The sequence below is a fragment of the Somniosus microcephalus genome, chromosome 7 (assembly GCF_052327205.1).
Source record: "Somniosus microcephalus isolate GS21.2 chromosome 7, FLI_Smic_1.0, whole genome shotgun sequence".
Classification (NCBI taxonomy): domain Eukaryota; kingdom Metazoa; phylum Chordata; class Chondrichthyes; order Squaliformes; family Somniosidae; genus Somniosus; species Somniosus microcephalus.
In genome coordinates, this window is record NC_140993.1 from 30,606,845 (window position 1) to 30,632,984 (window position 26,140).

A 26,140-nucleotide genomic window follows, 5' to 3' on the forward strand; every position below is an offset into this window, starting at 1 on the left:
TTAATAAATTGAAATAAAGAATAGATTTGCCTTCCAAAGCTAGGCTTTATTAACTTTAAAATCAGCAGCATATCTTTCCACATCCAGTCCCAACTAAGCTAGAAAAGGACTGAATTTAAGGTAGCCACAACACATCATGTGATCATCAACTACCAATGAGATTACAACACATATCCCAAGGCAGTTAACAAACAACGAATCACAATACTTTTACTAATCAAGGAATAATCACCACAGGTTGATGTTGCACATCTCCAGTGGCCAACCGCAAAGCACTACTAGGAACAGGATGCCAGCCTGCCTTCTTGGTCAGCAACAGTATGCAACGCAAGGAGATTGCACATTGACGAGGGGGACACTAACCAAAGAATTGTGTTCTGACTGACTCCCATGTAGAACCAACCAAGCTTCTCGAGGCGAACAATGCATTTTTAGTCAAACCTCGTATTTGATAGCAGGTTGGATTTGCACAATAAGCAACGCTCGTGCATGACCATTTTTTCATGCAGCATAGAAATTTGACAAATTCTAAGTAACTCTATTGTTCATAGACTATTAACCAAAATTCTATTATCCACAAACTGGAAGCCATCGATTGCTGGTGTATATTAGGGCTTAGTGCCTTACTAGCTACTCAAACTGCATGCATGTAGACCAAAATTGTAGTGCTTTGGATAAAGGTGAGTTAAGAAACCTTTTGGTAAGAATTTGAATATTGCTGCTTACTAATAATCTTAAGAAGTCACACAACACCAGGTTATAGTCCAACAGCTTTATTTGAAATCACAAGCTTTCGGAGCGCTGCTCCTTCGTCAGGTGAAGGAGCAGCGCTTCGAAAGCTTGTGATTTCAAATAAAGCTGTTGGACTATAACCTGGTGTTGCGTGACTTCTTACATTTGTCCACCCCAGTCCAACTCCGACATCTCCACACCATGACTAATAATCTTATTAGAAAAGAAAATACAAATCAACTAGGAGTGAAAACGCTTATATACAGCTGCTTATTTAACTTCACTGTTCATAATTAGTACCTCGCAGTCAATGGAAACCGCTGCTTCCAGTTAAAACACCAATTCATGCACACCAACATTAGCTGACCCTTGGAGACTATGTAACTTAAGAACAGGATCAGAATATATAAAGGCTTGTCTATAGTAATTGAAATATTTACTTACCTGAGCTCCAGTTAAAGTAGCAATATCTAAGATGATATCTGCTTTGAGATCTTTACAAGCATAGGACACCCCATCAGCCAAAACCAGACGACCCTCTGCATCTGTGTTGTTGACCTCAACAGTTCTATTGAGTAAAGAAGCTTTTGTAAGTAAAAGGTCAAAACTGATATTGCTTATGCCTCACTTCATTTTGTTCATACAAGTAATGGAATTTATCTGCAAATGTTTGTAAGATTTGGATGTGGAAAGTACTGATGGGTTGTAAAAAAAAAGTACGGTGTTAAATTGCAAATATGAGACAATAAACCAGTCTGAATCTGTAACCAAAATATTAACAAGCAGCATTACAGTCAACTTCATAATCTCTTCTAAAAGCCACCGAGAACACAAAATCCCACGGCTATTTACCCAACAATTAAAGTTATGACAAAAGTGGTCTTAGTCTTATTTGTTTAAATACCGTATTCTGATGACACATTCAAGTGAGCCAATAATGTGTCAATAGATGCACATTGCCATGCCAAGATATTGCTAAGGAAACAAAATTGAGGGACCATGCATTTAGGCGTGCCCATCCATTAACTCACTTTCCCGAGTACAGTCGGTGAATGTCATCTGGTCTTGTTGCATTGGCTCCAACTGCATTCTCAGCCAGACAGAACAATGCATGCAAGTTCTCTTTAAAACCCTGATTTAAAAAAAAATGAAATTGTTGAAGGTTATTAATACAAGACATTTTAAAGTAGAATCTACTGTACTTGTAAATGTAGTTTAGTAATCAGCAACAGATGTTTTGAGTTGCAACTGTATCACACCAAACTCAAATAAGTCACCAACATATAATTTTTTAATTACATGTCCTACTTAATTAGGCGCCACATAAAGGCACTTATGGGAAAGATAATGGCATATGAATTGAGGCGAATGTGCCACATGATAGAGAAAAAGAGCCGAATGCAAAGTGCAGAGTTAATCAGAATTTTTTCTGGACTATAAAAATAGGATGAGTAGCATTCCACAGGTGTGTTGCAACTACTCTTAATTACATTGGCCCAGATTTCCCGGGGCCTATGGTCACGATGTGGTGCATACGCGGTCGTAAGTGCCCTGCAGGTTCTGGGTTTCTGCACGCGCTGCGCATGCACGAAAACCCGAAACCTGCGCTCTGTCAAGAACAGATCCTCCGCATCCCCGGGAAAAGAGCATCCGCTAATTGCCCAAATACTGCCCAGCAAATGCCCGTGAAACTCTTACGCCTGGTAAAAGCAGGCGTAGGGCCTTCTTTTACCAGCGTAAGAGTTTAAATAAATATTAAAATAATTTTCCTTTAATTATTTAAACATAAAAAAGCTTTAAAAATTAGTTATGGGTTATTTTTAGCCCCTTTAAAACATTTAAATTTATTTTTCAAAAAATTAAAATTTTGTTTTAAATGTTTAATTAAAATGTATTGTAATTAATTTTAAACATAATTTTTTTTATATTTCAGTGTTGTGTACATGTATTGTTTTTGGGTGATTCCTATTAAGCTTATGGGGATTCCGTACATAAATGGAATCCCCATAAGCATAATGGTAATCCCCATTCTGATTGGCTGGGCCGGCCCACGTGATCCCAGGGATGCCTGCGAACCGCATGCACCCCTGGGATACGTGGGCCTCTACGCAGGCGTACACGGAGAGGCCCAGGAGCGCAAGTCTCTGTGGATCCAGGACTATCAGGTAGGTTCGTACTTTTATTGCGGTTCGGAGGCATCCGCCGCAAATTCAGGCAAATAGGGCCAGAAATTCGGTTCCCCACGGGTGAGTACGCGCTATGTACTCACCCGTCTGGCCAACGAAAGTGCCGGTTTCGCGCATGCGCTGGAAACCGGAACTTCCGTTCCCTTGAAGGAAGGGTTCGGAGGTCAAACACATGCGCTGGAGAGGCAGCGCGTAGACCTGGAACTTCCGATTTTTTCCACAGGTTTCTCCGTGCGGGTAAGTCCCTAGCAGCTGCGCGTGAAGAAAGGAGGCGCAAGGCCTGCTTTTAACAAGGCAAGAGGTGAATTAAGTAAAATTTAAACATTTTAATGAAAGTTTATTTTTAGTCCCGTTAAATACTTAAATTTTTTCAAAAAAGTAAATTTTTGTTTAAAGTAGTTAACTTATGTAATTTATAGTTATTTTAAAAATGTGATTTTTTATTTTTTTTAAAGTTTATTTGAAGTTTTACTTAGGTTTTGGGGCCGATCTCTATTCATAGATTCATAGACAGGTCTTCCTGTCAAATCTATGAACGAAGATTCCCTGCTCCGATTGGCTCCTCATGGCCCACGTGATCCCAGGGGACGCTGTGAACTAACTGCGCCCCTGGGATACGCGAGCATTGTACACCGGCAGCTGGAGGAGGCCCAGGATCGGAATCCCACGCGGGCCCACAGCACAACGGCAGGCGCGCTATGTAAGTGCAGGTTGGGGGCTTGCACCCGGCGGGAAGCCTCCAGCCCAAATTTCTGGCCCATTATATCTAAATGATTTGGATAGGAATTGAGGGAATGTCAACACTTGCTGATGGCACCAAAAATTTTTTTTTTGGGGGGGTGGGGGTGTTCTGGCAAATTGCAAAGCAATATATTTTGAAAGCAAGATTAGGGAAATAAAATGCACCTTAAATGGAAAATTTTTAAATGGAGTTGAGAAGCAGAGGCACCTTGGTGCACAGTTAAAGGTCATCAAAAGTGTTAGTGCAAATCGATAAGGCCATGAAAAAGGCAAATGGAATCTTGGCTTTGTTGATAAATGTTGAACATGTACAAGATCTTAGTTAGGACACAATTGGGTACATCCCATTATAGGAAGGATATAAAAACAATGGAAAATGTGCAGTGTAGATTCACTAGGATGTTACCAGGGCTGATTAGATACAAGTATGAACAGAGACTTGGAAAGTATAGGCTTTTTCACCAAAGCAGAATAGATTAAATGGTGGCCTGATGGAATTCTTCCAAGATTGCGAAGGAATATGATAAGGTAAATAGTGAGCTAGTGAAAAATTAACAAATTTAAGATAACCACAAAAAGAATTAAACGGGAGGTTAAAAGAAAAAAAAATCTTTACACAGAGGGCAGTTACAACGCAGAATTCTCTCACTCAAAGTGATGTTGGGGCAGAATCTCTAAATACTTTTCAAATGGAATTGGATAATAGCTTGAAAAAGAGCAATATTGAAATATCTTTCCTCATCGACACCTAACATGTATTTTCTGCATCTTTATGGTATCAGAATGATTTGCATTAAAAATTTAAAAACCTCTACGATTGGATATTCTTAAACATGCTGTGCCTAAATTATAGTTTGATGGCTTCAAACTTTAATTTTCATGCATAAAAAGAGACTTAAGGAGGAATATGGCATAGGTTTGACGCTCTCCTCAGGGCCCAACTGTTTACACTAGTGTGGTCTGTCCACACATGTATGTGTTAAGCATTTAATATTGTAGAAGGAACTGTAACAGAAATGAAGCATTTCTGTCTATAATGTGGATGAAGACATTGGGGGAAACAGTTCATAAGTTTGCTGATGACACAGGAGTTAGGACCTTACACAAAATAAATAGTCTGCAGATAGATCCAGACACATTTGCTATGGCAGATGTCTTTCAATGTAGACAGCTGCAGTACAATGCATTTGGACCAGGGTATTACAGGTATGTATGCACCATTCAGGGTTGCATGCCCAAGGCTGCGAAGCAGGATGACCTAGAACTGTAGTTCATGAAACATTGAAGATCCATCACCGGTGTCATGAGGTAGTTGCAAAAGTGAATAGGGTTTATAGCTAGGACAATTAAGTATAAAACTAGAAGTACAATTCTTGCTTTGTACAAGGTCTTGTTTAGGCTTCTTCTACAATACCGTAAGCAGTTTAGGTCCCCTCACATGGCAGGGGGTACTGGCCCTCAAATAGGTCCAGAGGAGGGCCACTTGGTTGATACCTACTTTAAGGGCCTATAGTTATCAGGACAGGCGCAAGAATTGAGGCTTTTCACTCTGGAAAAAGTGTAGACATCAGGGAGATATGATTGAAGTCTTTAAAATAATGAAGGGGTTCGACTCTGTCCATTGTGATTTTTCTAAATTGGCCCAAGACTTGTTCCTCTTTATTTCACAGTCATCAACCTATGGAATAGGTTGCCATGCATGCGGTAAGTGTAGATACTCTGCAGGCCTTCAAAAGGGATCTGAACAAATTCCTGTGAATGGAAAAATTCTACAGTTATAGAAGGTAGCTGGGTTAACTGGGACTGGTGATATCAGTCTCCTACAGTCAAAAAGGAATTTGAGATTTTTTTGTTAAATTGGCCAAATATATATATATTTTTTTAAGGAGATTGTGTGACTGGGAGAGGGGTGGGTTGAAGGCATGTATCGGTTGCGCCATGATCAGGACTAGTGCAATACAAGTCTTTTGACATTTGCTGTCTTAAGCCACTTAGGTCAGTGAATAGATGCTGGCCTGTGCTCATTAAGTTGTCTCCAGCAAGAGTCAGCATCAAGAAAGAAGGACAAAGGAAGAAAATAAAAAGAATCTGAAACAACTTTCACAAAACAAAAATTAAGGAAACAAAAACGAATTTGATGCAATTTCTGGGATCCCTTACTGCCAGAAACAGAAAGGTACACACTCACCTGTTTCACAGCTGCTCGGAAGGCTCCAAGGACAGCAGCAGCACCCCCACAATCCCTCTTCATCCCTGGCATGTACGTCTACAAAATGAGACCAATTCAACACTCATGCTTTCATGTACAGTCAAAACCCAATAGGTAGTTACAAAGAGGTAAAATAAGTCACAAATTTTAATGATGATGTCTACTGGCCAGAGAGAGATTTTTTTTTTTACCTGTCCTGGTTATCGAGTTTTTCATTGTACTAATCATACTGTACTAATGTTGAACTACACAGATGCAGGTAGAGTTTTTTGACTATAGCCTTGAGAGGGGTCACAGATTAAGACCATCAATATTAATATAGCCTTAACCTGGAGCTTCTAATTGAGGAACCATTTCACACGGTGCCATGGTAGTGTCAGTAGTAGGAGCGTTGTTAATTTGTCAGCAGATCAAACTGGTAAGCTATGGTATTTGACTGTGCCAAAAATGTACTTTGCACATTGACTGACAAAAAACTGTACAGTCAGTAAGCAAAGGTTCCTTACTTTTGCAGAGGCATTGGTAAACATAATACCAAACATAAATTGTTCATATTGAAAGGTATCAAAACTAGCAGACACTGTTTAAAAATTCACAGTAAACTAAGGCATTCACACATATGCAACAAATATATACTGCTGTAGCTATGATATTTTGAAATATATTTTAAGGATAATGCCGATAGACTTGCAGCAAAAGCTGGCATCGAAAACCCTTGTTACTAGATCGGGTATGCAAGTCAAATCTTCAAGTACATTTGTCTCCTCTAAATGTATGGGAAAACAAAATATTGTGGATTTTATCTTGCTTGCATATCTAACTTTTAATTTATAAAAGAAAATATTACATTTAACAATTGGATCAGATTTGTTCATTCTAAGTTGGGTCTAGTGAGAGAGTTATCTACAAAGATAAGAACAGATGAACAGGAGAGTTGCTTCACCTTTGATTTGATGCTGAGACCACCAGTGTCGTAAACAATGCCCTTGCCGACCCAGGCTATAGTTTGTGTAGCATCTTCGGGTGTGTGACTAAGTATTGCAAGAGCAGGTGGGTTCACTGCAGCTTTTCCAACTCCATAGATACCTGAACAGCCAAATAAACACAAATCAAATGGATTCTCAATGGAAAAGGATCTCGAACAGATATTAAAAAGTCCAATTACAATGAGAGTTCAAGTCCAAGGAACTTCTCAGTCAAGATCTCAGTTCACACTTGAATAACTGCACAATTTGGCTACGTATTCAAGTGAACCAGAAATAAGACTGCCAACCTAAACACACTAGGGCTCAACAAAATGATCTGATCCCAAGGTTATATAAGGTTACGTAAAATTTCTGCAAAGAATACTTCACATCCTGGCAACAGGAATACTGGCATGGAAAGAATTCACTGGGACAAGATATAAAACATTTAAAAAGTTTATTTTATGTGGTAAGTTGAACATAGAAAATGTGCAGGACTGGAAGCGGCTGTGGTGGTCCATTTGGCTGGTCACAAAGTTTTTAAAAAAAATACAGGCTCTATATCTTATTTACGGTTAGCCAAAAAAATTCAGCTGCTCTTGAATTTGGCAATACTAACCATCGCCACCGTCTCCCGAGGCAGTCTATTCCACAAATTCACCATCTTGTGTGTGAAGGAGCTAAATCTAAACTGACCGTTCACCTTTCCTCTTCTAAGCTCAAATACATTCCCCCAGTCAGAGTTTGTGGTTACGTCAAACAAATTATCAGGATTAATGTTACCTATCTCCCTTCAAATCCTGAAAATTTCAATAAGCTCTCCCCCAAGTCTTCTTTCCTTCAGCATAAACACTCTCCGCTTCCTTATTCTCTCCTCATAGCTCAGGTCCCGAATCCCCAGCATCAGTTTAGATGCCCTTCTCTGGACCCGTTAACAATCAGAATGTTCCCACTCCAATCTGAATTGTATACAGTACACCAGGTACGGCTGAACCAGCTCACCATTACTCCCTGGCAACCCCTAGCTACACACTCAGTAACAGGTGTAGTTCATCCATTCGGTAAATAGAATATTTGCAGGGAACATAAAAACTGACTGTAAAAGCTTTTATAGATATGTGAAGAGAAAAAGATTGGTGAAGTCAAGCGTAGGTCCCTTGCAGTCAGAATCGGGGGAATTTATAATGGGGAACAAAGAAATGGCAGACCAACTAAATACATATTTTGGTTCGGTCTTCACAAAGGAGGACACAAATAACCTCCCAGGGATGCCGGGGAACATAGGGTCTGATGAAAGGGTGGAACTGAAAGAAATCAGTATTTGTAGGGAAATGGTGTTCGGAAAATTGATGGGACTGAAGGCCGATAAATCCCCAGGGCCTGATAATCTACATCCCAGGGTACTTAAGGAAGTGGCCCTAGAAATAGTAGATGCATTGCTGGTCATCTTCCAGAACTCGATAGACTCTGGAACGGTACCCATGGATTGGCAGGTAGCTAATGTTACCCCACTATTCAAAAAAGGTGGTAGAGAGAAGGCAGGGAATTATAGACCGGTAAGCCTGACATCGGTAGTGGGGAAAATGCTAGAGTCTATTATAAAAGATGTAATAGCAGAGCATTTGGAAAGCAGTGACTGGATCGGACAAAGTCAACATGGATTTACAAAAGGTAAATCATGCTTGACTAATCTACTGGAATTTTTTGAGGATGTAACTGGTAAAATAGATAAGGGAGAACCAGTGGATGTGGTGTATTTGGACTTTCAGAAGGCTTTCGATAAGGTCCCGCATAAGAGATTAGCGTGCAAAATTAAGGCACATGGGATTGGGGGCAAGGTATGGACTTGGATAGAGAACTGGTTGGCGGACAGAAAGCAAAGAGTTGGAATAAACGGGTCGTTTTCCGAGTGGCAGGCAGTGACTAGTGGGGTACCGCAAGGATCGGTCCTAGGACCCCAGCTGTTCACAATATATATTAATGATCTGGACGAGGGAATTGGATGTAATATCTCCAAATTTGCAGACGACACAAAGCTGGGTGGGAGGGTATGCTGTGAGGAGGATGTCGTGAAACTCCAGCACGATTTGGACAGGTTGGGGGATTGGGCAGAAACATGGCAAATGCACTATAATGTGGATAAATGTGAGGTTATCCACTTTGGTGGCAAAAACAGGAAGGCAGATTATTATTTGAATGGCAATAGATTGGGAGAAGGGGAATTGCAGAGAGACCTGGGTGTTCTTGTACACCAGTCGCTGAAGGTAAGCATGCAGGTGCAGCAGGCGGTTAAGAAGGCAAATGGTATGTTGGCCTTCGTAGCAAGAGGGTTCGAGTACAAGAACAAGGATGTCTTGCTGCAGTTGTACAGGGCCTTGGTGAGACCACACCTTGAGTATTGTGTGCAGTTTTGGTCGCCTTACCTGAGGAAGGACGTTCTTGCCATGGAAGGAGTGCAGCCAAGATTCACCAGGCTGATACCTGGGATGGCAGGAATGACGTATGAGGAGAGATTGTGTCGATTGGGCTTATACTCACTGGAGTTTAGAAGATTGAGAGGGGATCTCATCGAAACCTATAAAATTCTGTCAGGCCTGGACAGACTAGATGCAGGAAGGATGTTTCTGATGGCCGGGGAGTCCAGAACCAGGGGTCATAGTCTAAGGATAAGGGGTAAGCCATTTAGGACTGAAATGAGGAGGAATTTCTTCACCCAGAGAGTGGTGAACCTGTGGAATTCTCTGCCACAGAGGGTGGTGGAGGCCAGTTCATTAAATATATTCAAGAAAGAGTTGGATATATTTCTTAAGGCTAAAGGGATCAAGGGATATGGGGAGAAGGCAGGGACAGGGTACTGAATTTGGATGATCAGCCATGATCTCATTGAATGGCGGAGCACGCTCGAAGGGCCTATTCCTGCTCCTATCTTCTATGTTTCTATGTAATTCCACATTCCTGTACTTCCATGAAGAGCTGCACAAGCAGGGACCATGGATCGAAGAATCAAAGCTACAATGTTGTAGCCCTATTGCTGATCCACACTTGCTAGGAGCATGGAGTCATCCTGATGTTGCCTACTGTGCTAATGTTTTTAACAAGCTGTCCACCAATAACCTCTGGATCCCTTCCTGTGTTGCATCCTATCATTCATCTTAAAATCCCACTGCTTATTTCACTTCTCCAGTCTCAGCACCTTGTACTTGTGCACATCAAATAACATCTTCCAGTTGTCAGCCCAGTTCCTCAGTCTATCGAAATTTCTCTGTATTCCTTTGAGGGCCAATTTCACACTCCTGCGCTTCGAGCTCAGAGTAATGTCTGCAGGGAGCAGCTGGCAGGAAATCACAGATGACTTTCTGCTCATTAAGATTTATGTTTCCTGTTACTTGCAGCCCCCTACATTTTTTAAAAAAAAGGAAGTTTTGGATAAGGCCATTTGTCTACAAAGCAATCCTGCTTTTAGCCACATCTGGCTGTACAACGTTTACCTTCCAGCTTTCACAATACCACAATTTTGATCTTCTAAAAGCATCATTTAGTCTACAATAGACATTACCTCCAAATCCCTTGCGATCAAGTTCCTCTCCACGGATAACAGTGGGAATAATGCCCAACTCGGATCCAACAAGTTCAATTTCCTAGGAGGAAGGAAAAATAAAAATTTTCATGAATCTCTCAAGGAAAAAGGCGGCCCCACAAGAGTTTTAAGTTGAGGAATTGTGTAGGGTGTTGGATGTGATTGCAACACTGCGGGCTTAACGGCCAATTAACAGGAAGCGGGTCTGATGATGTCATTTGATGATGTGTCATCTGCCAGTTTCCTTAAAGGGACCATGCACAATCACTGCACAAAGGTGAATTCTTGCACCCAGGCTCTCCAATGACTCCCTCCATATGCTGGAATAGATGGCAGCTGCAGGTGAGATGGCAGAAGCGATGTCACTGGTGAGAGAGGTTCTCCCAATGAGGTGGCACTGGACATATAGTTGGATTTAAAAACTTGTAAGCTAAAGAAATCTGTGTATGTTTTAAAAATGTAGTAACCAACATTTCCTTTGCTCTGAAACTCACCATGTGCAACATTGCATCCTTCACACCATTTCTGCAGCTGTCATCTTTTCACAAACATTACACCAGACTTAACATGCCACACTTGCCTGGCGTGTTGTCCAGACGTGGTGAAACCCGACCCATAAGCGGGATAATCGAAAAACAAGCTGAAAACTGCTGACAAGTACCTGTTAATAGGCAGGTAATTGCCTTTAATCCGTTTCCCGCCGCTCGGTGTCGGGTCCATTCGCAAATCGGGAACCCGACGCTTGGGAAGGTTGTTTGGAGGCGGGTTGACGCCGGGTTCGGGACCCGCCGTCAATCAAAAGGACTTTAACCTCTAACCCGCCTCTCTGAGCGCCGGCAAAATCGCAGCCATTGTGTCCCAAAATATTCACAAGGGGAGGTTCCCCCCCTCCACAGTTACATATACAAATTGAAGATATTAAACTGTCTGAACCAGCAAATCGTGATGTCCAAGCATGCACACTGGAAGATATCTCTCCATATTCTGCTGTAGCATTGAATATGAATGGGGGAGGGAGGTCATTATAGCATTGTTCTCCTGAAACTGGATGAAGCTTAACACTATGGCAAAAGCACTTTTAAGGACAACAAATTTAGGTAGATGAGAAAATCTGGGTTTTTCATACATGAATAGTATGTTCTAAATTGGTATAAATCACATTATGTTGTCCATCATTGGCAAAACATGCTATGACAGGAAATGTATAGTGAATGATTTGGCTGGTGACATAAGTGGAGATACAGGGGGAAAAAATGAGCTGAATCAGTTTATGCTGCTGTCTATATTAGCTAAAGAAACAAACACACTCACCGCAAGGAAGTCATCTGTATTCATCTCATTGCATGGTGTATCCACAATACGAGCAGCTAGTCGGATGCCTTCAGCAGCACTTAACAGGCACTGTGGAAAGATAATAGTAAGTATTCAAAATCTATCAGAACAATCAGTGCCTCTACCCTACTGAGATTATTCTATCAGTGTTATAGCCCAAATGCTTAGTTTTTCCTCTACAGAACGAAGTGAAATCCTCAAATTCTCAACATGTATGATCAGGGGCTGCTCAAGTTACCACGCAGATTTATATTGTGGCACCAGAGAGCAATTATTCAGAACAACATTTAAAATGCTGTATGAAATGAAAGGCTGCTGTATACAAATTATTGTTCCTTCTAACAAATGCAGAAAAAGAAAACCACTAAACATTTGCTAAACAGGCTTTATAGCTCAGCAAAAGTGAAGATCAAAATGTTGGTATTTTATGCTTCTAATTGCTGCAGTCACTATTGGAGTGTAATAAAAGGTTACGTTGCAGTTCCACTGCGATGATTCAGTAAGTTTGGTTATTTTAAAGGGAGTACGAAAGAAGTCTGGTGCTCTACATGAAGTAAAATAGCAAGGACTTTTATAAGTACATACCAAGTAAAATAAAATCAAAGCAGGGGTGGGACCACAAAGATGAAAAGGACTGTCTGGCACTTTGTAATGAGAGACTGCAGCAATTAGAAGCATAAAATGCCAACATTTTGACCTTCACTTTTGCTGAGCTATAAAGCCTGTTTATCAAGTGTTTAGTGGTTTTCTTTATCTGCATTTGTTAGAAGGAACAATAATAATTTGTATACAGCAGCCTTTCATTTCATACAGCATTTTAAATATTTTGCATTCGTTTTTAGAGAGCAAGATGAAACTAGGACTACAGGAAGATGTGGAAGAGCTACTGGAGATAAATATTCAAAAAGGCACCCTATATAAAAAAAAAGTTAGTATGACAAACAGCAGAAAAGTCACTAGGCCCAAGATGGTATGCATTCCAGAATATTAAAGGAGATTAGAAAGGATATCGAGAAGGCACTAAACATGTAGGATTTGTGCTAAAGGACTTCAAATGTTCCCCGCTCTACACCCGCCCCCCCCAGTTCAAAGAGGATAAGCAAGTCAATAATGGCAAATTACTCTTGCCACCACTGTGCACAAGCTTATAGGGGGTAGTTTTACAAGTCCATACTGATTAAAAAATCCTACTGAGTCCCAGCAGCACAGCTTTGTAAAAATTCATCCCCCACTGAGATATCAAGAGCTATAAAAGGAAATATGCCCTAAATGGTAAAAGTGTAGAACAAATAAAGGAGTCCCGCTACACTAGATCTATAAAGATGGGACTGTAGGCAGAAAAGGTCTTAAAAAAGGCAAATGGAATTTGGGGTTTCATACACAGGGGCATTGAATATAAAAACAAAGCAGCGATGTTGAATTTGTACAAGGCATTCGTTAGGCCATAGTCGGAGTATTGCGTGCAGTTTTGGATACTGCATTATAGGAAAGATATTAGAGCTCTGGAAAAGGCACAGCAAAGATCCACTAGAATGATACCCGGAATGAGGGGCTATGGTTATGAAGAAAGGCTCAAAAATAAATTGGGACTCCCCCCGCCCCTCCCGGAACAGAGATGGATAAGGGGGAATCCAAGATGTTTTCAAAATTCTGAAATATTTTCAGGGCGTGCATAGTAAAAGATTGTTTCCATTGGATGCAGATTATTATTACTATAAGGGGGCATTAACTCACAATTATCACTAGAAGGGCAAAGAGAAGAATTCCCACACAGAGCTGGCGTTGGCAGAGGTGCGATAGGCCAGGTGGCCTTCTCCTGTGCTGTAATAATTTCTATGAAGCTATGTTTCTATGATTTTGGTGACCCACCAAAACTGTTAGTACAGCAACGTAAAAGGTCTCATTCAAAACAATAGATTTTGCAATTCAATCTTTAGTCATTTTGAGAAGACTGAAAGCTGCAGACTGCATTAGTGCCAGACTGCCCCATCAGCCAAGATCATTACCAATTCCTAACAAGCCAAGTGCAGCCCAATTCAGGTACCATGGCAATGTAAGCAAACTATATAAAGTTAGGAGACAACAAAAAACAAACACTAAATATAAATCAGCAACTATATCGCCTCGGATTCTCGCATCATTGTGCTATTACTTACTGCAAGTGTAGATTCAGTAAGCGGGTCGGTGTTTTCTCCCACCAGAATAAACTCTACCGTAACAGTGAGCTTGTCTCCTTGTTCGGGCAGTCCAGTGCGTCGAGTGAACAGAGGAAATGCCCGTGTTAGTGCGCATGCCGAGGCAAAAACCTCTGCATATTCACAGACTAGCTGAAATAAAAGTTATAATCACAGTAAGAAGTTAAAACAATTTTTTTTTTTTTTTTTTAAATTAAATGCACATATAAATTTACTAAGCACACCCAAACCAGTTTTTCCTGCAAATGAAAATATTGTTGTTCTTCTCTAATGGAGGACATACAGCAGAGAAGTTGCTCAGTGAAGTCAAAACAGTCCATCGGCCTTTATATTGGGTCATGTGAGGACACTCCTTCCAATCGTGCTGGTTACCTTGCACAATTTTTAAAAACTGTTGCTCAGTTTTAAGTGACTAGCTTTCCCTGATGGTTTGTACCAGAGATTACTATCCAATTTACTAGCCTCTGTTGGGTTGGGTTTGCCTGTTGTATTTTGCCAAGTTGTAAAATTTCCCAGATACCTGATTTAGCAAATAACCTTGGTTCCAGCTACATTGTGTTGAGCAACAAGCTGATACTTCTGTTAAAAGTAGATGACTTGCGAAACGAAAATGAAACTCTGGCAGTATTAATTTTAACTGGGGGGGGGGGGGGGGTCTTTTAATAAGGGGAGGCAACGTCTGATAGTTTTACTTCAGTCATGCGGCTTTTTAATAAATATTTAAATTGTTTTACTTAAAGGACGAGGAAGGTCAGTCAATCCTGAAACTAAACAGGCTCTCGTCTAGCTGTTTAAAAAAAAATTACAGGATTTTTGCCTCCACTAAATTCCATGGACTGATGGATCATTCTGTGTGTGAAGAACTTCCTGGTATCGGGCCTAAATTTGCCTTTTGTCGACTTGAACTTGTGCCACTCCTCCTGTCATGATTTAATTTAAATTAGTGTTACAGATTTATCTTTTATCTACCATTTACTATATACCTCCAAGAGTTCCCTTTCTAAGGCTGAAAATCCCAATCTTCCTCATCCTTTCCCATAACCAAGTCCTCTGATTTCAGGGATTAATCTTGTGGCTCTTCTCTTAAGTGTCCCAGGGCAGACCACAGCTGCAGATACCATCATCAGCCTCAACAATAAGCTAATCAGGAAGTATTGTTATATTGTACCAGAAGAAGCACATTAGTCCCTCACCCACAATGTTCAAGTACATTTGGTCTCTTCAGGAAATCCTAGTTTTTTGTTAAATGGAAGCATTTTATTTCTCAAACGGTCACTGGTATAGAATGTGAAAAAATACCAATGTTGGATAATAAACTCAACTCAACAGATATTCCAACTAGAGATGCCACCAGTAGGTTGTGATATTCCAGGCACCCATTTAAAGCAATGTGGAGGCAGAAGATCAGAGTTGGAATGCCATCTCCACACTGCTCTCTAATCAGGAAAGCAAGAAGTTCCAGTCACTGGCATGCGCATTGTCAGTTCAGCAACATCAATTCTCAGTTTAACTAGATTTTGCACTAATACAACACAAAAACTGTAATACAAATGGGCCACAGAGAATACCTCCAAGTTTATGTAGGAAGCAGAAATCTAACTCAACGGGCAAGTTTTTCCAGATAGACTTTTCTAACAACAGTACAGGAAACTTTGTGCTATCCGGCACCCATGGGACCGAGCTACTGCCGTTTTTTTAAAAGCTCCGGATAGACCAGCGTCAATGTTATCAGATAGGAGCTTTTTATCGCAGTATCTGACCACAAACACTGTTGCTCAGCAACAGCTTGTAAACACTCGGCTCGTGGCTTGGAAGCGTCTCTGAAGCTGTTGCTACGATACAGAGGCGCTTTCTAGAGCCTGCCGTGTCTGACCACAAACACTGTTGCTCAGCAACAGCTTGTAAACACTCGGCCCAGTAGCTTGGAAGCGTCTCTGAAGCTGTTGCTAAGCGACAGACGCTTTCCAGAGCCTGCCTGTGAAAAGAATGCTAGGAGAAAAAAAAACACCTAACCAAAACGACTGCTGATTTCTGCCGTTAGATCAAAGTTGCCGGACATTCAACTTCCGGATAGCACAAAGTTTCCTGTACATTAGATGAGAAATTTCACACAATATATCTAGGGACAAAGAAGTTGCTCAAGAATATTGACCCTCAAGTAGATATTAAACCTGTCTCATTTATTCAGCCTCCTCAGTTGATTTCGGATAGCCTTGAGCACCAATTATTGAAATGTTTCCCTAAATCAACTTGAATAAATCATCATTTTTACAAAGTTTCTATACATTACTTTCCTTGTCAATTCCTACAGCTTTTGAAAGTGACGGAATTATTAGGAAAGAAGTCAGTGAAAGAGGTGCACTGAATTGATAGTTGATAATACTGAATATCTTTTTATAATAAATTAAGAAAACTTAAAATTGGAGTTCTGGAAACAAAAATGGCTGCAAAGAAAAATCAGGACGAACATACATACATTGGATCAGGGCGTTACTGTAAATGAACAAGAGCCGAGTTGGTCACTCACCACAATGCACTGGTTAGCTCTTCCAGACAAGCAGCTGCGAATCAGTCGTGTGAGAAAGTGAGCCGAAGAAGTGCTGTTGTGGCGGCTGACTTTGGATGGGAGCGCTGCCACAAAAGCATAATCGAGCCAAAGAGAACAGCTATCGATTGGATTTGGATTCAAAGTGCTCAGTGCAGTCTGCCAGACCTGAATGACAAAACAGGGTGTTACTGCAGTGCAGATTTGGAACTTCACAGGAAAAAAAGATTACTACGGCACAATTATATACACACTAAGCGCACACAACAGTAACATGCTGTCCAGTGGTATTCAGCATCAGGAGTTGCAGCAGAAGATTTCATAGAGGGCAAGTTACAATCGTTGGAAAAACACATGAATCCAAGTTTTATTTGAAATGACCCAAGAAACTTAGATCAGAAAAACTTGTCATTTATATTCATTTAAAAAACACAAAAAGCATATTCTAAAAGAAATGCTAAGGGGGAAAAATTCAGTATCGCCCCGTTTGGGGCGCCATTATCGGCAGTGCGCAAAGTTTAGCGCCTGGCGCTAATTATGGCCTCCGACAGCAAACTTGGCTTTTATCGCCCCTGGAGGTGATTGGAGCGCTAAATACCTGTCTTAAGGCGCAAAGGCCAAGGAGCGAGGCGTTACCTCAGGGCGCTGGCGAAGCAAGGAAGGGCAAATCAAAATAAACCTGCAAAGTGCTGCTCAGAACTCAAAACTCCTTCACACAGCATTGAATCTCTCCAGAAGTCTCTCTCTCTCTCTCTCTCAGAATGCTTGGTGCAAAAATGTCACCGACAAAAAAAGGCAGGAAGCGGTCGCCTTTAAATAGCGCTCCCCCAGTCCCTTTCTGACAGCAAAACGCTCCCCTCAACCTGTCGTTGCTAGCGGCAAGGCAGGGGGCGCCACTCAATATCCGGTCCGGGGCGCTGCGCACTCAACTGACATCACAATCTGCCGGCGCAGGAGATCGTGGCGGTAGTGTTTAGCGCCGCCGCAAAATGTCTAGTTAATTTCGCGAGCGGCGCAAACATCGCCGGGCGCTGGTTGCTTTGCACCCCATTAACGCCCTCTTAAGGCGCTAACGGGAGGCGCAAACAACTGAATATTTCCCCCTAAGTATCTCCCTTGTTGTCTTCGTGATAAATGCACTACATGGTGTGGTGCACAGCGAAACAAACCATAAGGATTCCTGCTTCGGTCTGTGTCAAGTTAGCTATTCAGCCATTGTTGCAGCTAGGGCATTTCAAATGGCCACAGCGCCACTGAACTGTGGTGGTATTGGTGGGAGGGGAAGGTTAGCCTCAGCTCCTTCCTTAGAATGGTTATTCAGCAATCCTTGCTGGAACATGTGTGTGTGTGTGTGTGGATATCAAGTGAAGCACTATGTTTGGCAAGATCAATGTTGCTCTAGAGGAGGAAAAATTACAGGTTGTGGATTCAATCACATCTCTCCCTACAAGTACCTATTAGAAATTAAATTATCAATGCAAAAGTTACTTGCCGCAATAGATACAGGGGCTGATTTTATGCATGCTGACTGCCAATGTGTGTGCGGCTTCCCGCTGGGAATGAGCATTTATAAAATCAGACCTGTAATTTCTACTGCAGCACTACTTTACCCAGGTAGCCAAGAACTCTATTCGAGTCAGTCTAGGAATGCAGATAAGCTTAGACTGAAGTTATCCAACTGCTTTTACACCAAGTGCAGCAAATATGGGTGTATATAAGCGGACAGTTTCAGTATACCACAGTAGTTAGGTATGTGATTGCACTCCCAAGCACACTGTTTTATAAAATTGCAGGCTGGCACAAAAGCTGCATATTAAAAGTGCCCACGTAGTCTACTAGACTCACTAGGGAACTTTATAGCCTGATTTTTTTCAAAACTATTTTCAGTGTTACAAGAAGCACAGCTCCTGTCCACTCTCTTATAACAATGGGCCGGGAGAAGGGCCTCTGCGGGCAGAGAGTTCCACTTTCTGCACAACCTCCGCCCGCTGAAAACCTTTAAAAATCTTACGCCTGGTAAAACCTTTATAATTTAAAAAATACTTTTAAAAAAGGTAGTAACAACAGAAAATGCTGGAAAAACTCAGCAGGCCAGGCAACATCCGTGGAGAGAAATTAGAGTCGACGTTTCGGGTCGAAACCCTTTTTCAAACTGGAAAGGAAATAAAATAGATCGAAGGCAGGGCTGCGATAGAACAGAAGAAGTAAAAGAGACATTAAGAGGTATTCAAAACCAGACGAGATGGTAATAGGACAGTGGAGACAAAAGACGGCAAGATTAGGTGTGAAGTGTACTGGCAGGATGAGAGACAGCTGCCGTGTGGGAGAGAGGAAAAAAAAGGAAAGGGGGGGGGGGGGGGGGTGGGAGGAAGATCCAAAACAAAGGGGTGGGGAAAAATAAGTAAAAATGTAATAGGGGCCGAGGTTATGATCTGAAATTGTTGAACTCGTTTTTTCCAGCGTTTTCTGTTGTTATTTCGGATTTCCAGCATCTGCAGTATTTTGCTATCGTTTAAAAAAGGTAAGTTTATTTTTAGCCCCATAAAAACGAATTATTTTTTCAATAAATTTAATTTGTTTAAAATATTTAATTTAATGTAGTTTTAATTAATTCTAAATGGGTTTTTTTCAATTTATTTAATGTTTAACTGTTTTAAGTGATCCCCATTCATACTTTTGACAGATCTGTGCGGAGACCTGTCAAAAGTGTGAAGGGGGGTTCCCTTCTTTGGTTGGTTCCCCGTGGCCGCCCACGTGATCCCAGGGGCGCAGGCGGTTCGCAAGCGCCCCTGGGATACCTGGGCCTCTGTGCATTTCGTAGAGCAGAGGCCCAGGATTGGAAGTCTCGGGACCTACAGAGCCAGCAGTAAGTATGTAGATTTTTTCCGATCGGAGGCATCCGCACGCAGGAAGCCGCCGATCGGAAATTCAGGCCCATCCTGGGATCCACCCAGGATTACAAATATCTCCTGCATGTATACAAGCACAGAGGTCCAGAATTTCAATTCTACTGAGCTTCTTCTAAGGATAAGGGGTAAGCCATTTAGGACAGAGATGAGGAGGAATTTCTTCACCCAGAGAGTGGTGAACCTGTGGAATTCTCTACCACAGAAGGCAGTAGAGGCCAATTCATTAAATATATTCAAGAAGGAGTTGGATATATTTCTTAAGGCTAAAGGGATCAAGGGACATGGGGAGAAGGCAGGAACAGGGTACTGAATTTGGATGATCAGCCATGATCGCATTGAATGGCGGAGCAGGCTCGAGGGGCCGAATGGCCTACTCCTGCTCCTATCTTCTATGTTTCTATGTAGCTCAGGGCGAGATGTAGTGGACAGGGTAACTTGGGTCTGCCAGTTGACCTATCTGAGACTGCTATCTGAACTATAACTGCAACATTCAATAGCAAGAATTCTCACTCAACCCTTACGATGTGCCGAGTCCAAGTAAACTCCTATCTTCTCGAGCTAAACAATTTTGTTTGCAGCTCAGACTAGTACAGTATAATCAAACAAACATGAATAACACGGCTCAAACATGAACCAACAGCTTTCCCACAGTGATATCAACCCTAAACCACAAAGGATAAATTCACCAATCCTGCAGGGAAATCAAACTCAAAGGGAGAAAGGTCAGAGGATCAACGTTAATATTGCAGCCCTGCCTCCAACTCCTGCTCCCGTTAAGCAATGCGAGTGCACAATTGGTGAATTTACTCATAAAAAACAAAACCACTACTTTACATTAAAACTAAACCACGTAAACATTTTCCGTACTTACAATTACCGTTGCCTTCCCCCCCCTATTCTCGTCATATTTTTATTTAACTTCAATTGCATTCTTTTCTAATGATTTTAACTTTTTTTTTTGCTCTAAAAATATTTAAACTTGCCTTTCAGTTCCAAACACACAGTTTAAAAGTGGAAGCAACTTTTTAAGTTTCTACTACTATCTGGAAACCAGCTTTAAAAGGATGATTTTCCAGCCAATAAAAGCACTAAACTTAGAACATTTAGACATGATTAGATGCAACCAAGCCAATCTTTAACATAAAGTTTCATCCAAATTGGGAAGCTACCCACAAGAAAGATCAGTGGCAGAGGCCACAGCCTGGCAGTGCTCAGTGAAATAAACTCACTCATCCAAGATGCCGGGAGGGCTAAAATGACAAAACAAACTTCCAAGTAACGCACACAACAGACCTCAGCACGAACAAGCTACACAGCAACTTGCATTTCTATAGTGCCTTTAACAGAGTAAAATATCCAAAGGTGCTTCACAGGAGCGTTATCAAATAAGATTTGACACCGAGTCACATAAGCAGATTTTAGGGCAGGTGATCAAAAGCTTGGTCAATGAGGTAGGTTTTAAGGAGCGTCTTAAAGGAGGAGAGGTAGCGAGGCGGAGAGGTTTAGGGAGGTAATTCAGAGATCATGGCCTAGGCAGCTGAAAGCACTGCCGCAAATGGTGGAACGGTTAAAATCGAAGATGCGCAAGTGGCAGAATTGGAGGAGCGCGTAGATCTCAAAGGCTTGTAGGGTTTGTGGTAAACCACTGTATACCTGTCTGTATGTGTAATGTGTATTCCACTAGGTACAGGTCTGGACATGCCTCGGCTGACTCCTCCCACTATTCCAGGTATATAAGTGACTACCTCCCAGTCCCTTAGTATTCTGGACGGGTCGACCACTCGAGACAAGACCTTCATTCTTTAGTTAATAAAAGCCTGGTTGTTACTCGCTTAACCTCAGTCTTTTGAGTAATTGATGGCGCATCAGGGTTGGAGGAGGTTACAGAGATAGGGAGGGATTTGAAAACAAGGATGAGAATGAATAAAAATGAGGTGTTGCCGGACCGGGAGCCAGTGTAGGTCAGCGAGCAGAGGGGTGATGGGTGACTCGGTAAATGTGGGCTAATTAAACACACTGATTTGTACTTTGCTATTTAGCTGCGTACCACTTTGGTGTTGCAACACACTGCATTGTGAAGTGGTAGGATACGTGTTTACATCTGCAATTCCCCACACGTTCAGTCCCGAATTAATAGTGAGCTAATCAAGGCATTGACAAAAAAGGGGGAAAAGGGGGAAGTCTACATAAAACCACACAACTGTGTGACTAAGGAAAGTACGGCTGTTCTCATAGAAACATAGAAGATAGGAGCAGGAGTCGGCCATTCGGCCCCTCGAGCCTGTTCCGCCATTTAATGAGATCATGGCTGATCATCCAAATTCAGTACCCTGTCCCTGCTTTCTCCCCATATCCCTTGACCCTTTAGCCTTAAGAAATATATCCAACTCCTTCTTGAACATATTTAACGAACTGGCCTCAACTGCATTCTGTGGTAGAGAATTCCACAGGTTCACCACTCTCTGGGTGAAGAAATTCCTCCTCATCTCTGTCCTAAATGGCTTACCCCTTATCCTTAGGCTGTGACCCCTGGTTCTGGACTCCCCGACCATCGGGAACATCCTTCCAGCATCTAGTCTGTCTAGTCCTGCTAGAATTTTATAAGTTTCAATGCGATCTCCTTTCATTCTTCTAAACTCTAGCGAATACAAGCCCAATCGACTCAATCTCTCTTCATATGTCATTCCTGCCACCCCAGGTATCAGTCTGGTGAATCTTCGCTGCACTCCCTCCATGGCAAGAACATCCTTCCTCAGATAAGGCGACCAAAACTGCACACAATATTCAAGGTGTGGTCTCACCAAGGCCCTGTACAACTGCAGCAAGACATCCTTGCTCCTGTACTCGAATCCTCTTGCTATGAAGGCCAACATACCATTTGCCTTCTTAACCGCCTGCTGCACCTGCATGCTTACCTTCAGCGACTGGTGCACAAGGACACCCAGGTCTCGTTGCACTTCCCCTTTTCCCAATCTATTGCTGTTCAGATAATAATCTGCCTTCCTGTTTTTGCCACCAAAGTGGATAACTTCGCATTTATCCACATTATACTGCATCTGCCAAATCACCCAACCTGTCCAAATCATACTGGAGTTTCTCTGCAGCCTCCTCACAGCACACACGCCCTTATGGAGCAATACAGCGTGTAGCCCAGGTATCAGAGTGAAGAACAAAGGTTAAAAGATAACAATACTTTAAAAGGGGTGCTGTTACCATATAGTATTTTTCAGAGAGGCTTTTGTCCTGCACCAGCCTATTCTAACACTATATCGGAGACCCATGGCAAGCTCTTGGTGCTACGCGATTTAAAAGAGCCAAATAAATTCATAGCACCACACACACGGAGTGGGCCTTTGGCGTAGCGGTAGCATCCCCGCCGCTGGGCCAGATGGTGTAGGGTTTCGAACCCCGCTCCAGACAGTCCCGGCAAGTGGAGTCGGAGCTCCGGCTCTAAATTCTGGGTTGACATCCAGCGGGATACTTGCGTCCGTGGGTGTGGGTGGCCCCCCCCCCCCTCATATGTGTTGTGGGAGCCCGTAAAACCCTCCCGCCATAGGACTAACCACCCTAATGGCTGGTACGAAGATGGTTAGTCACGGAAGGAGCGTTAACGTGGCCAGAAATCCTTCCACCACTTCATGCAGTTCCCCAAAGGGAACAGTGTGAAGACACGTACGACGACAACCACACACACAGTTACCAATGAAATGCAATAGAATCACCATCATACCCTCCTATTTATAAATGTTAAAATCTCTCTTAAAATGCGTCATGAAGTCACAACACTATTATAAAAAAATTAAAATATTCTAGGAAAGCGAAGCAATTTTAGGGCTTCGTAGAAACACAGGAACAGCAGTAGGCCAATCAGCCTCTTGAACCTGTTCAATTGGATCATGGCTGATCTGTACCTCAACTTCATTTACTTGTCTTTGCTCTATCTATCGATCTCAGTCTTGAAAATTTCACTTGACCCAGTGTCCACAACCTTTTGGGGTTGGAGTTCCAGGTCTTAAAGTATTTATGCAAACTGTTCTCCCTCCCCTCCCCACCCCACCCACCCTAATCCAGCCCAGATTTTGCTCTAGACGGTTGCTGATAGTTTGTTTTTAAAGTTATATCCTCGCAGCATGCTAAGGATCAGTGATGAGCACTGAAGCACGTTTCAATCACTCTGCCTTGGCTCCCACTATCTTTACTGAGAACAGCAAAGACTAGGTGGTGCTGCGAATTAAGACTAAACTGTAAAATGCAACATCTTAAGAGTCCAACTTCAGAAATGCCAAAAATAACAAACGAGCAGAAAGGCAGCCATCATTTAGATGTTATTAAATTGATGTCGGGACATCGTGTTCACAAATACTGTTAACGTAGGACACCATTCTGGGTTATCCATTTAACTTTACATTGCTGCTAACAGAATTGCTAATATAATTCGATGCTAACGATTTGCCAAAATTGTACGTTTAAAATGGCTATTTAAAAGTAGCGTTCCATTTACCCTACCTTACCTATGGATCTGCAGTCTAATCCCATTTTTTAGCCTGTGTACGGTCTAGAAACACACAGTATACTAACAGTGAGCCTACTACATTACACACAAGGATATGAATCATCTGATTTTGCCAGATTTGATCACTGTACTTGGCAGATAACATTTGATAGTAATGTTTAGAGAGGGAGCGAGAGTTAAACAATATTTAGAAGGCCAAACAAGGTTCCTTTCAATTACAATGACACTGGATTCAGCTAAACAGCGGGGAAGTAACACTAACACATTTATAGGTGTACAATATCTCAAAAACATATACAAAATATGCACAGAGCTCACTGGGGTCCAAAGGGTCAGTTCTACAAGGAAGGAAAGAAATGGCAGTAGCAGTACAGGTAGACTACCCTTTATCCGGACTTCCGAAAACCGAAACCCTCTAAAAACCGAAGGTTTTTTCGGTCAGCGTAAGTCGTGCGCACGACATGACCAGAGTGGCGGACGACTTACAGGCCTAGCCGGATAAGGGGTAGTGTAGCATTTTTCCGCACTTCTGAAAACCGAAATCGCTCAGCGTAAGTGTACCAGCCTTTATCCGCACATCCGAAACCAGAAAACCTCTGAAAGCCGAAAGTGGCGCAAAGCATGACTTCTGAAAACCGAAATCGCTCAGCGTAAGTCGTGCGCACGACCCCGACCCCCGTCGACCCCCCGGCCGAACCCGACCCCCCCGCCGACCCCCCGCCCTTCGGATAAGGGATAGTGCATCCTTTATCTGCACTCCCGCAAACCGAATTACTCTGAAAACTGAAGTGTTTTCGCGCACCTTCCGAAATCCGAAATTTTCCTAAAACCGAAACACGGCTGGTCCCGAGGTTTTCGGATAAAGGATAGTCTACTTGTACAAACACAATTAAATAGTGGCGACCAGTTTCACAGCAGCCGGTTTCAGTAACCATCTGTTGGTCTAAATCCTGCAGTTGACGCTCACTGTTTATAATATTTAGCATTCTCCACAATAAAGTGTTCTTTATAGGTACTGCGCCGATAAAAGGGAGAAAGGGATGGCATGTTGAATAATAATATTTGGTTTGAAAACACCAGAGAGCTTTTCAGCAGCCCAGCACATGCAGCCTTTAGAGAGAGGTGGAGGGGGAGCTGCACAAGTTGAGGAGGGGGTTTAACTGCAAGAGGAACAACAACTTGAATTTATATAGCATCTTTAGCACAGTAAAACCTCCCAAAGCACTTCACAGGAACGTTATGAAACAAAAGTAGACACCGAGCCACATAAGGAATTATTAGGACAGGTGGCCAAAAGTTTGGTCAGATAGGATTTAAGGAGTATCTTAAAGGTGGAGAGAGGTAGAGAAACTGAGAGGTTTAGGGAGGGATTTCCAGAGCTTAGGGCCTCAGCAGCTGAAGGCCAATCAACGTTCCCACTAAGCTGTGCGGCCGCACTAATGGGAAACATTGCTAGTGGCAGGTCGCTCACTGGCTTCTCCATTGTAAGCACTGCGCCGGCACGGAAATTTAAAAAGGGACCATCAAGAGTAAAAGGCGGCGAAGGACAAAGTGCAGCTTACGGGGAACATTGCCGCCAGTTGTGGCACGATTAGAAATCGGGGGGAGGCCAGAATTGGAGGAGCGCGGAGATCTTGGAGGTTACAGAGACAGGGAAGGGGGGCGAGGCCACGGAGGGATTGGAAAACAAGGAGCAGAATTTTAAAATGCGAAGAGACATAGAAGATAGGAGCAGGAGTAGACCATTCGGCCCCTCGAGCCTACTCCGCCATTCAATGAGATCATGGCTGATCATCAAAACTCAGTAGAATGAGGCCCAAACGATGTTTTTTCTCTTTTTTAAAAAAAACTGCTGTACTCTGGCTAGTTCCAGGCCCACTGCAGCCTCAGGCTGGCTAGCAGGCAGAGGGGCTGAATGGCCTCCGTCTCTGAGCCAAAGGGGATGGACACCATTTTGGAAATTGCTGCCGCCGCCGCTGGGGGTTTTATTTTTCTCTCTCGCTACCTCCTCGGTCACCCGGGGCTCCAGCTTCCCCTTCACTTGGCTCCAGGCGAGTTTCTGCAGATTCGGCAGCTGCCCCGCCAGCAACACCGGCCTGCGACGGGGGTCGGCGTCCCCGGCGCTGGCCGTGAACGCCAGGTGCTCGACCATGACCGCCCCGCCGCTCCTCTCGCCGCCCTTCATCGCGTCGCGCCGTCCCGCCCGCTCGTCTCCGTCTCTGTCAGGTCCGCGCCC

The 26,140-nt window shown here is 42.6% G+C and overlaps 1 protein-coding gene across 1 annotated transcript in view; it reads right to left on the bottom strand.

Moving 5' to 3' along the window:
• Positions 1–26,134, bottom strand: part of LOC147114586 (putative aminopeptidase NPEPL1) — a 41,241-nt gene extending 15,107 nt beyond the window's left edge. The window contains exons 1-9 of the mRNA XM_085992354.1: positions 25,910–26,134; positions 16,465–16,650; positions 13,899–14,069; positions 11,722–11,811; positions 10,390–10,471; positions 6,812–6,954; positions 5,848–5,925; positions 1,764–1,864; positions 1,177–1,300 (exon numbers count right to left, since the gene is read on the bottom strand). Coding sequence (XP_085848480.1) covers positions 1,177–1,300; positions 1,764–1,864; positions 5,848–5,925; positions 6,812–6,954; positions 10,390–10,471; positions 11,722–11,811; positions 13,899–14,069; positions 16,465–16,650; positions 25,910–26,089 — 1,155 coding nt within the window. The 5' untranslated portion in view covers positions 26,090–26,134. The remainder of the gene's footprint in view (positions 1–1,176; positions 1,301–1,763; positions 1,865–5,847; positions 5,926–6,811; positions 6,955–10,389; positions 10,472–11,721; positions 11,812–13,898; positions 14,070–16,464; positions 16,651–25,909) is intronic.
• Positions 26,135–26,140: the final 6 nt, after the last annotated feature.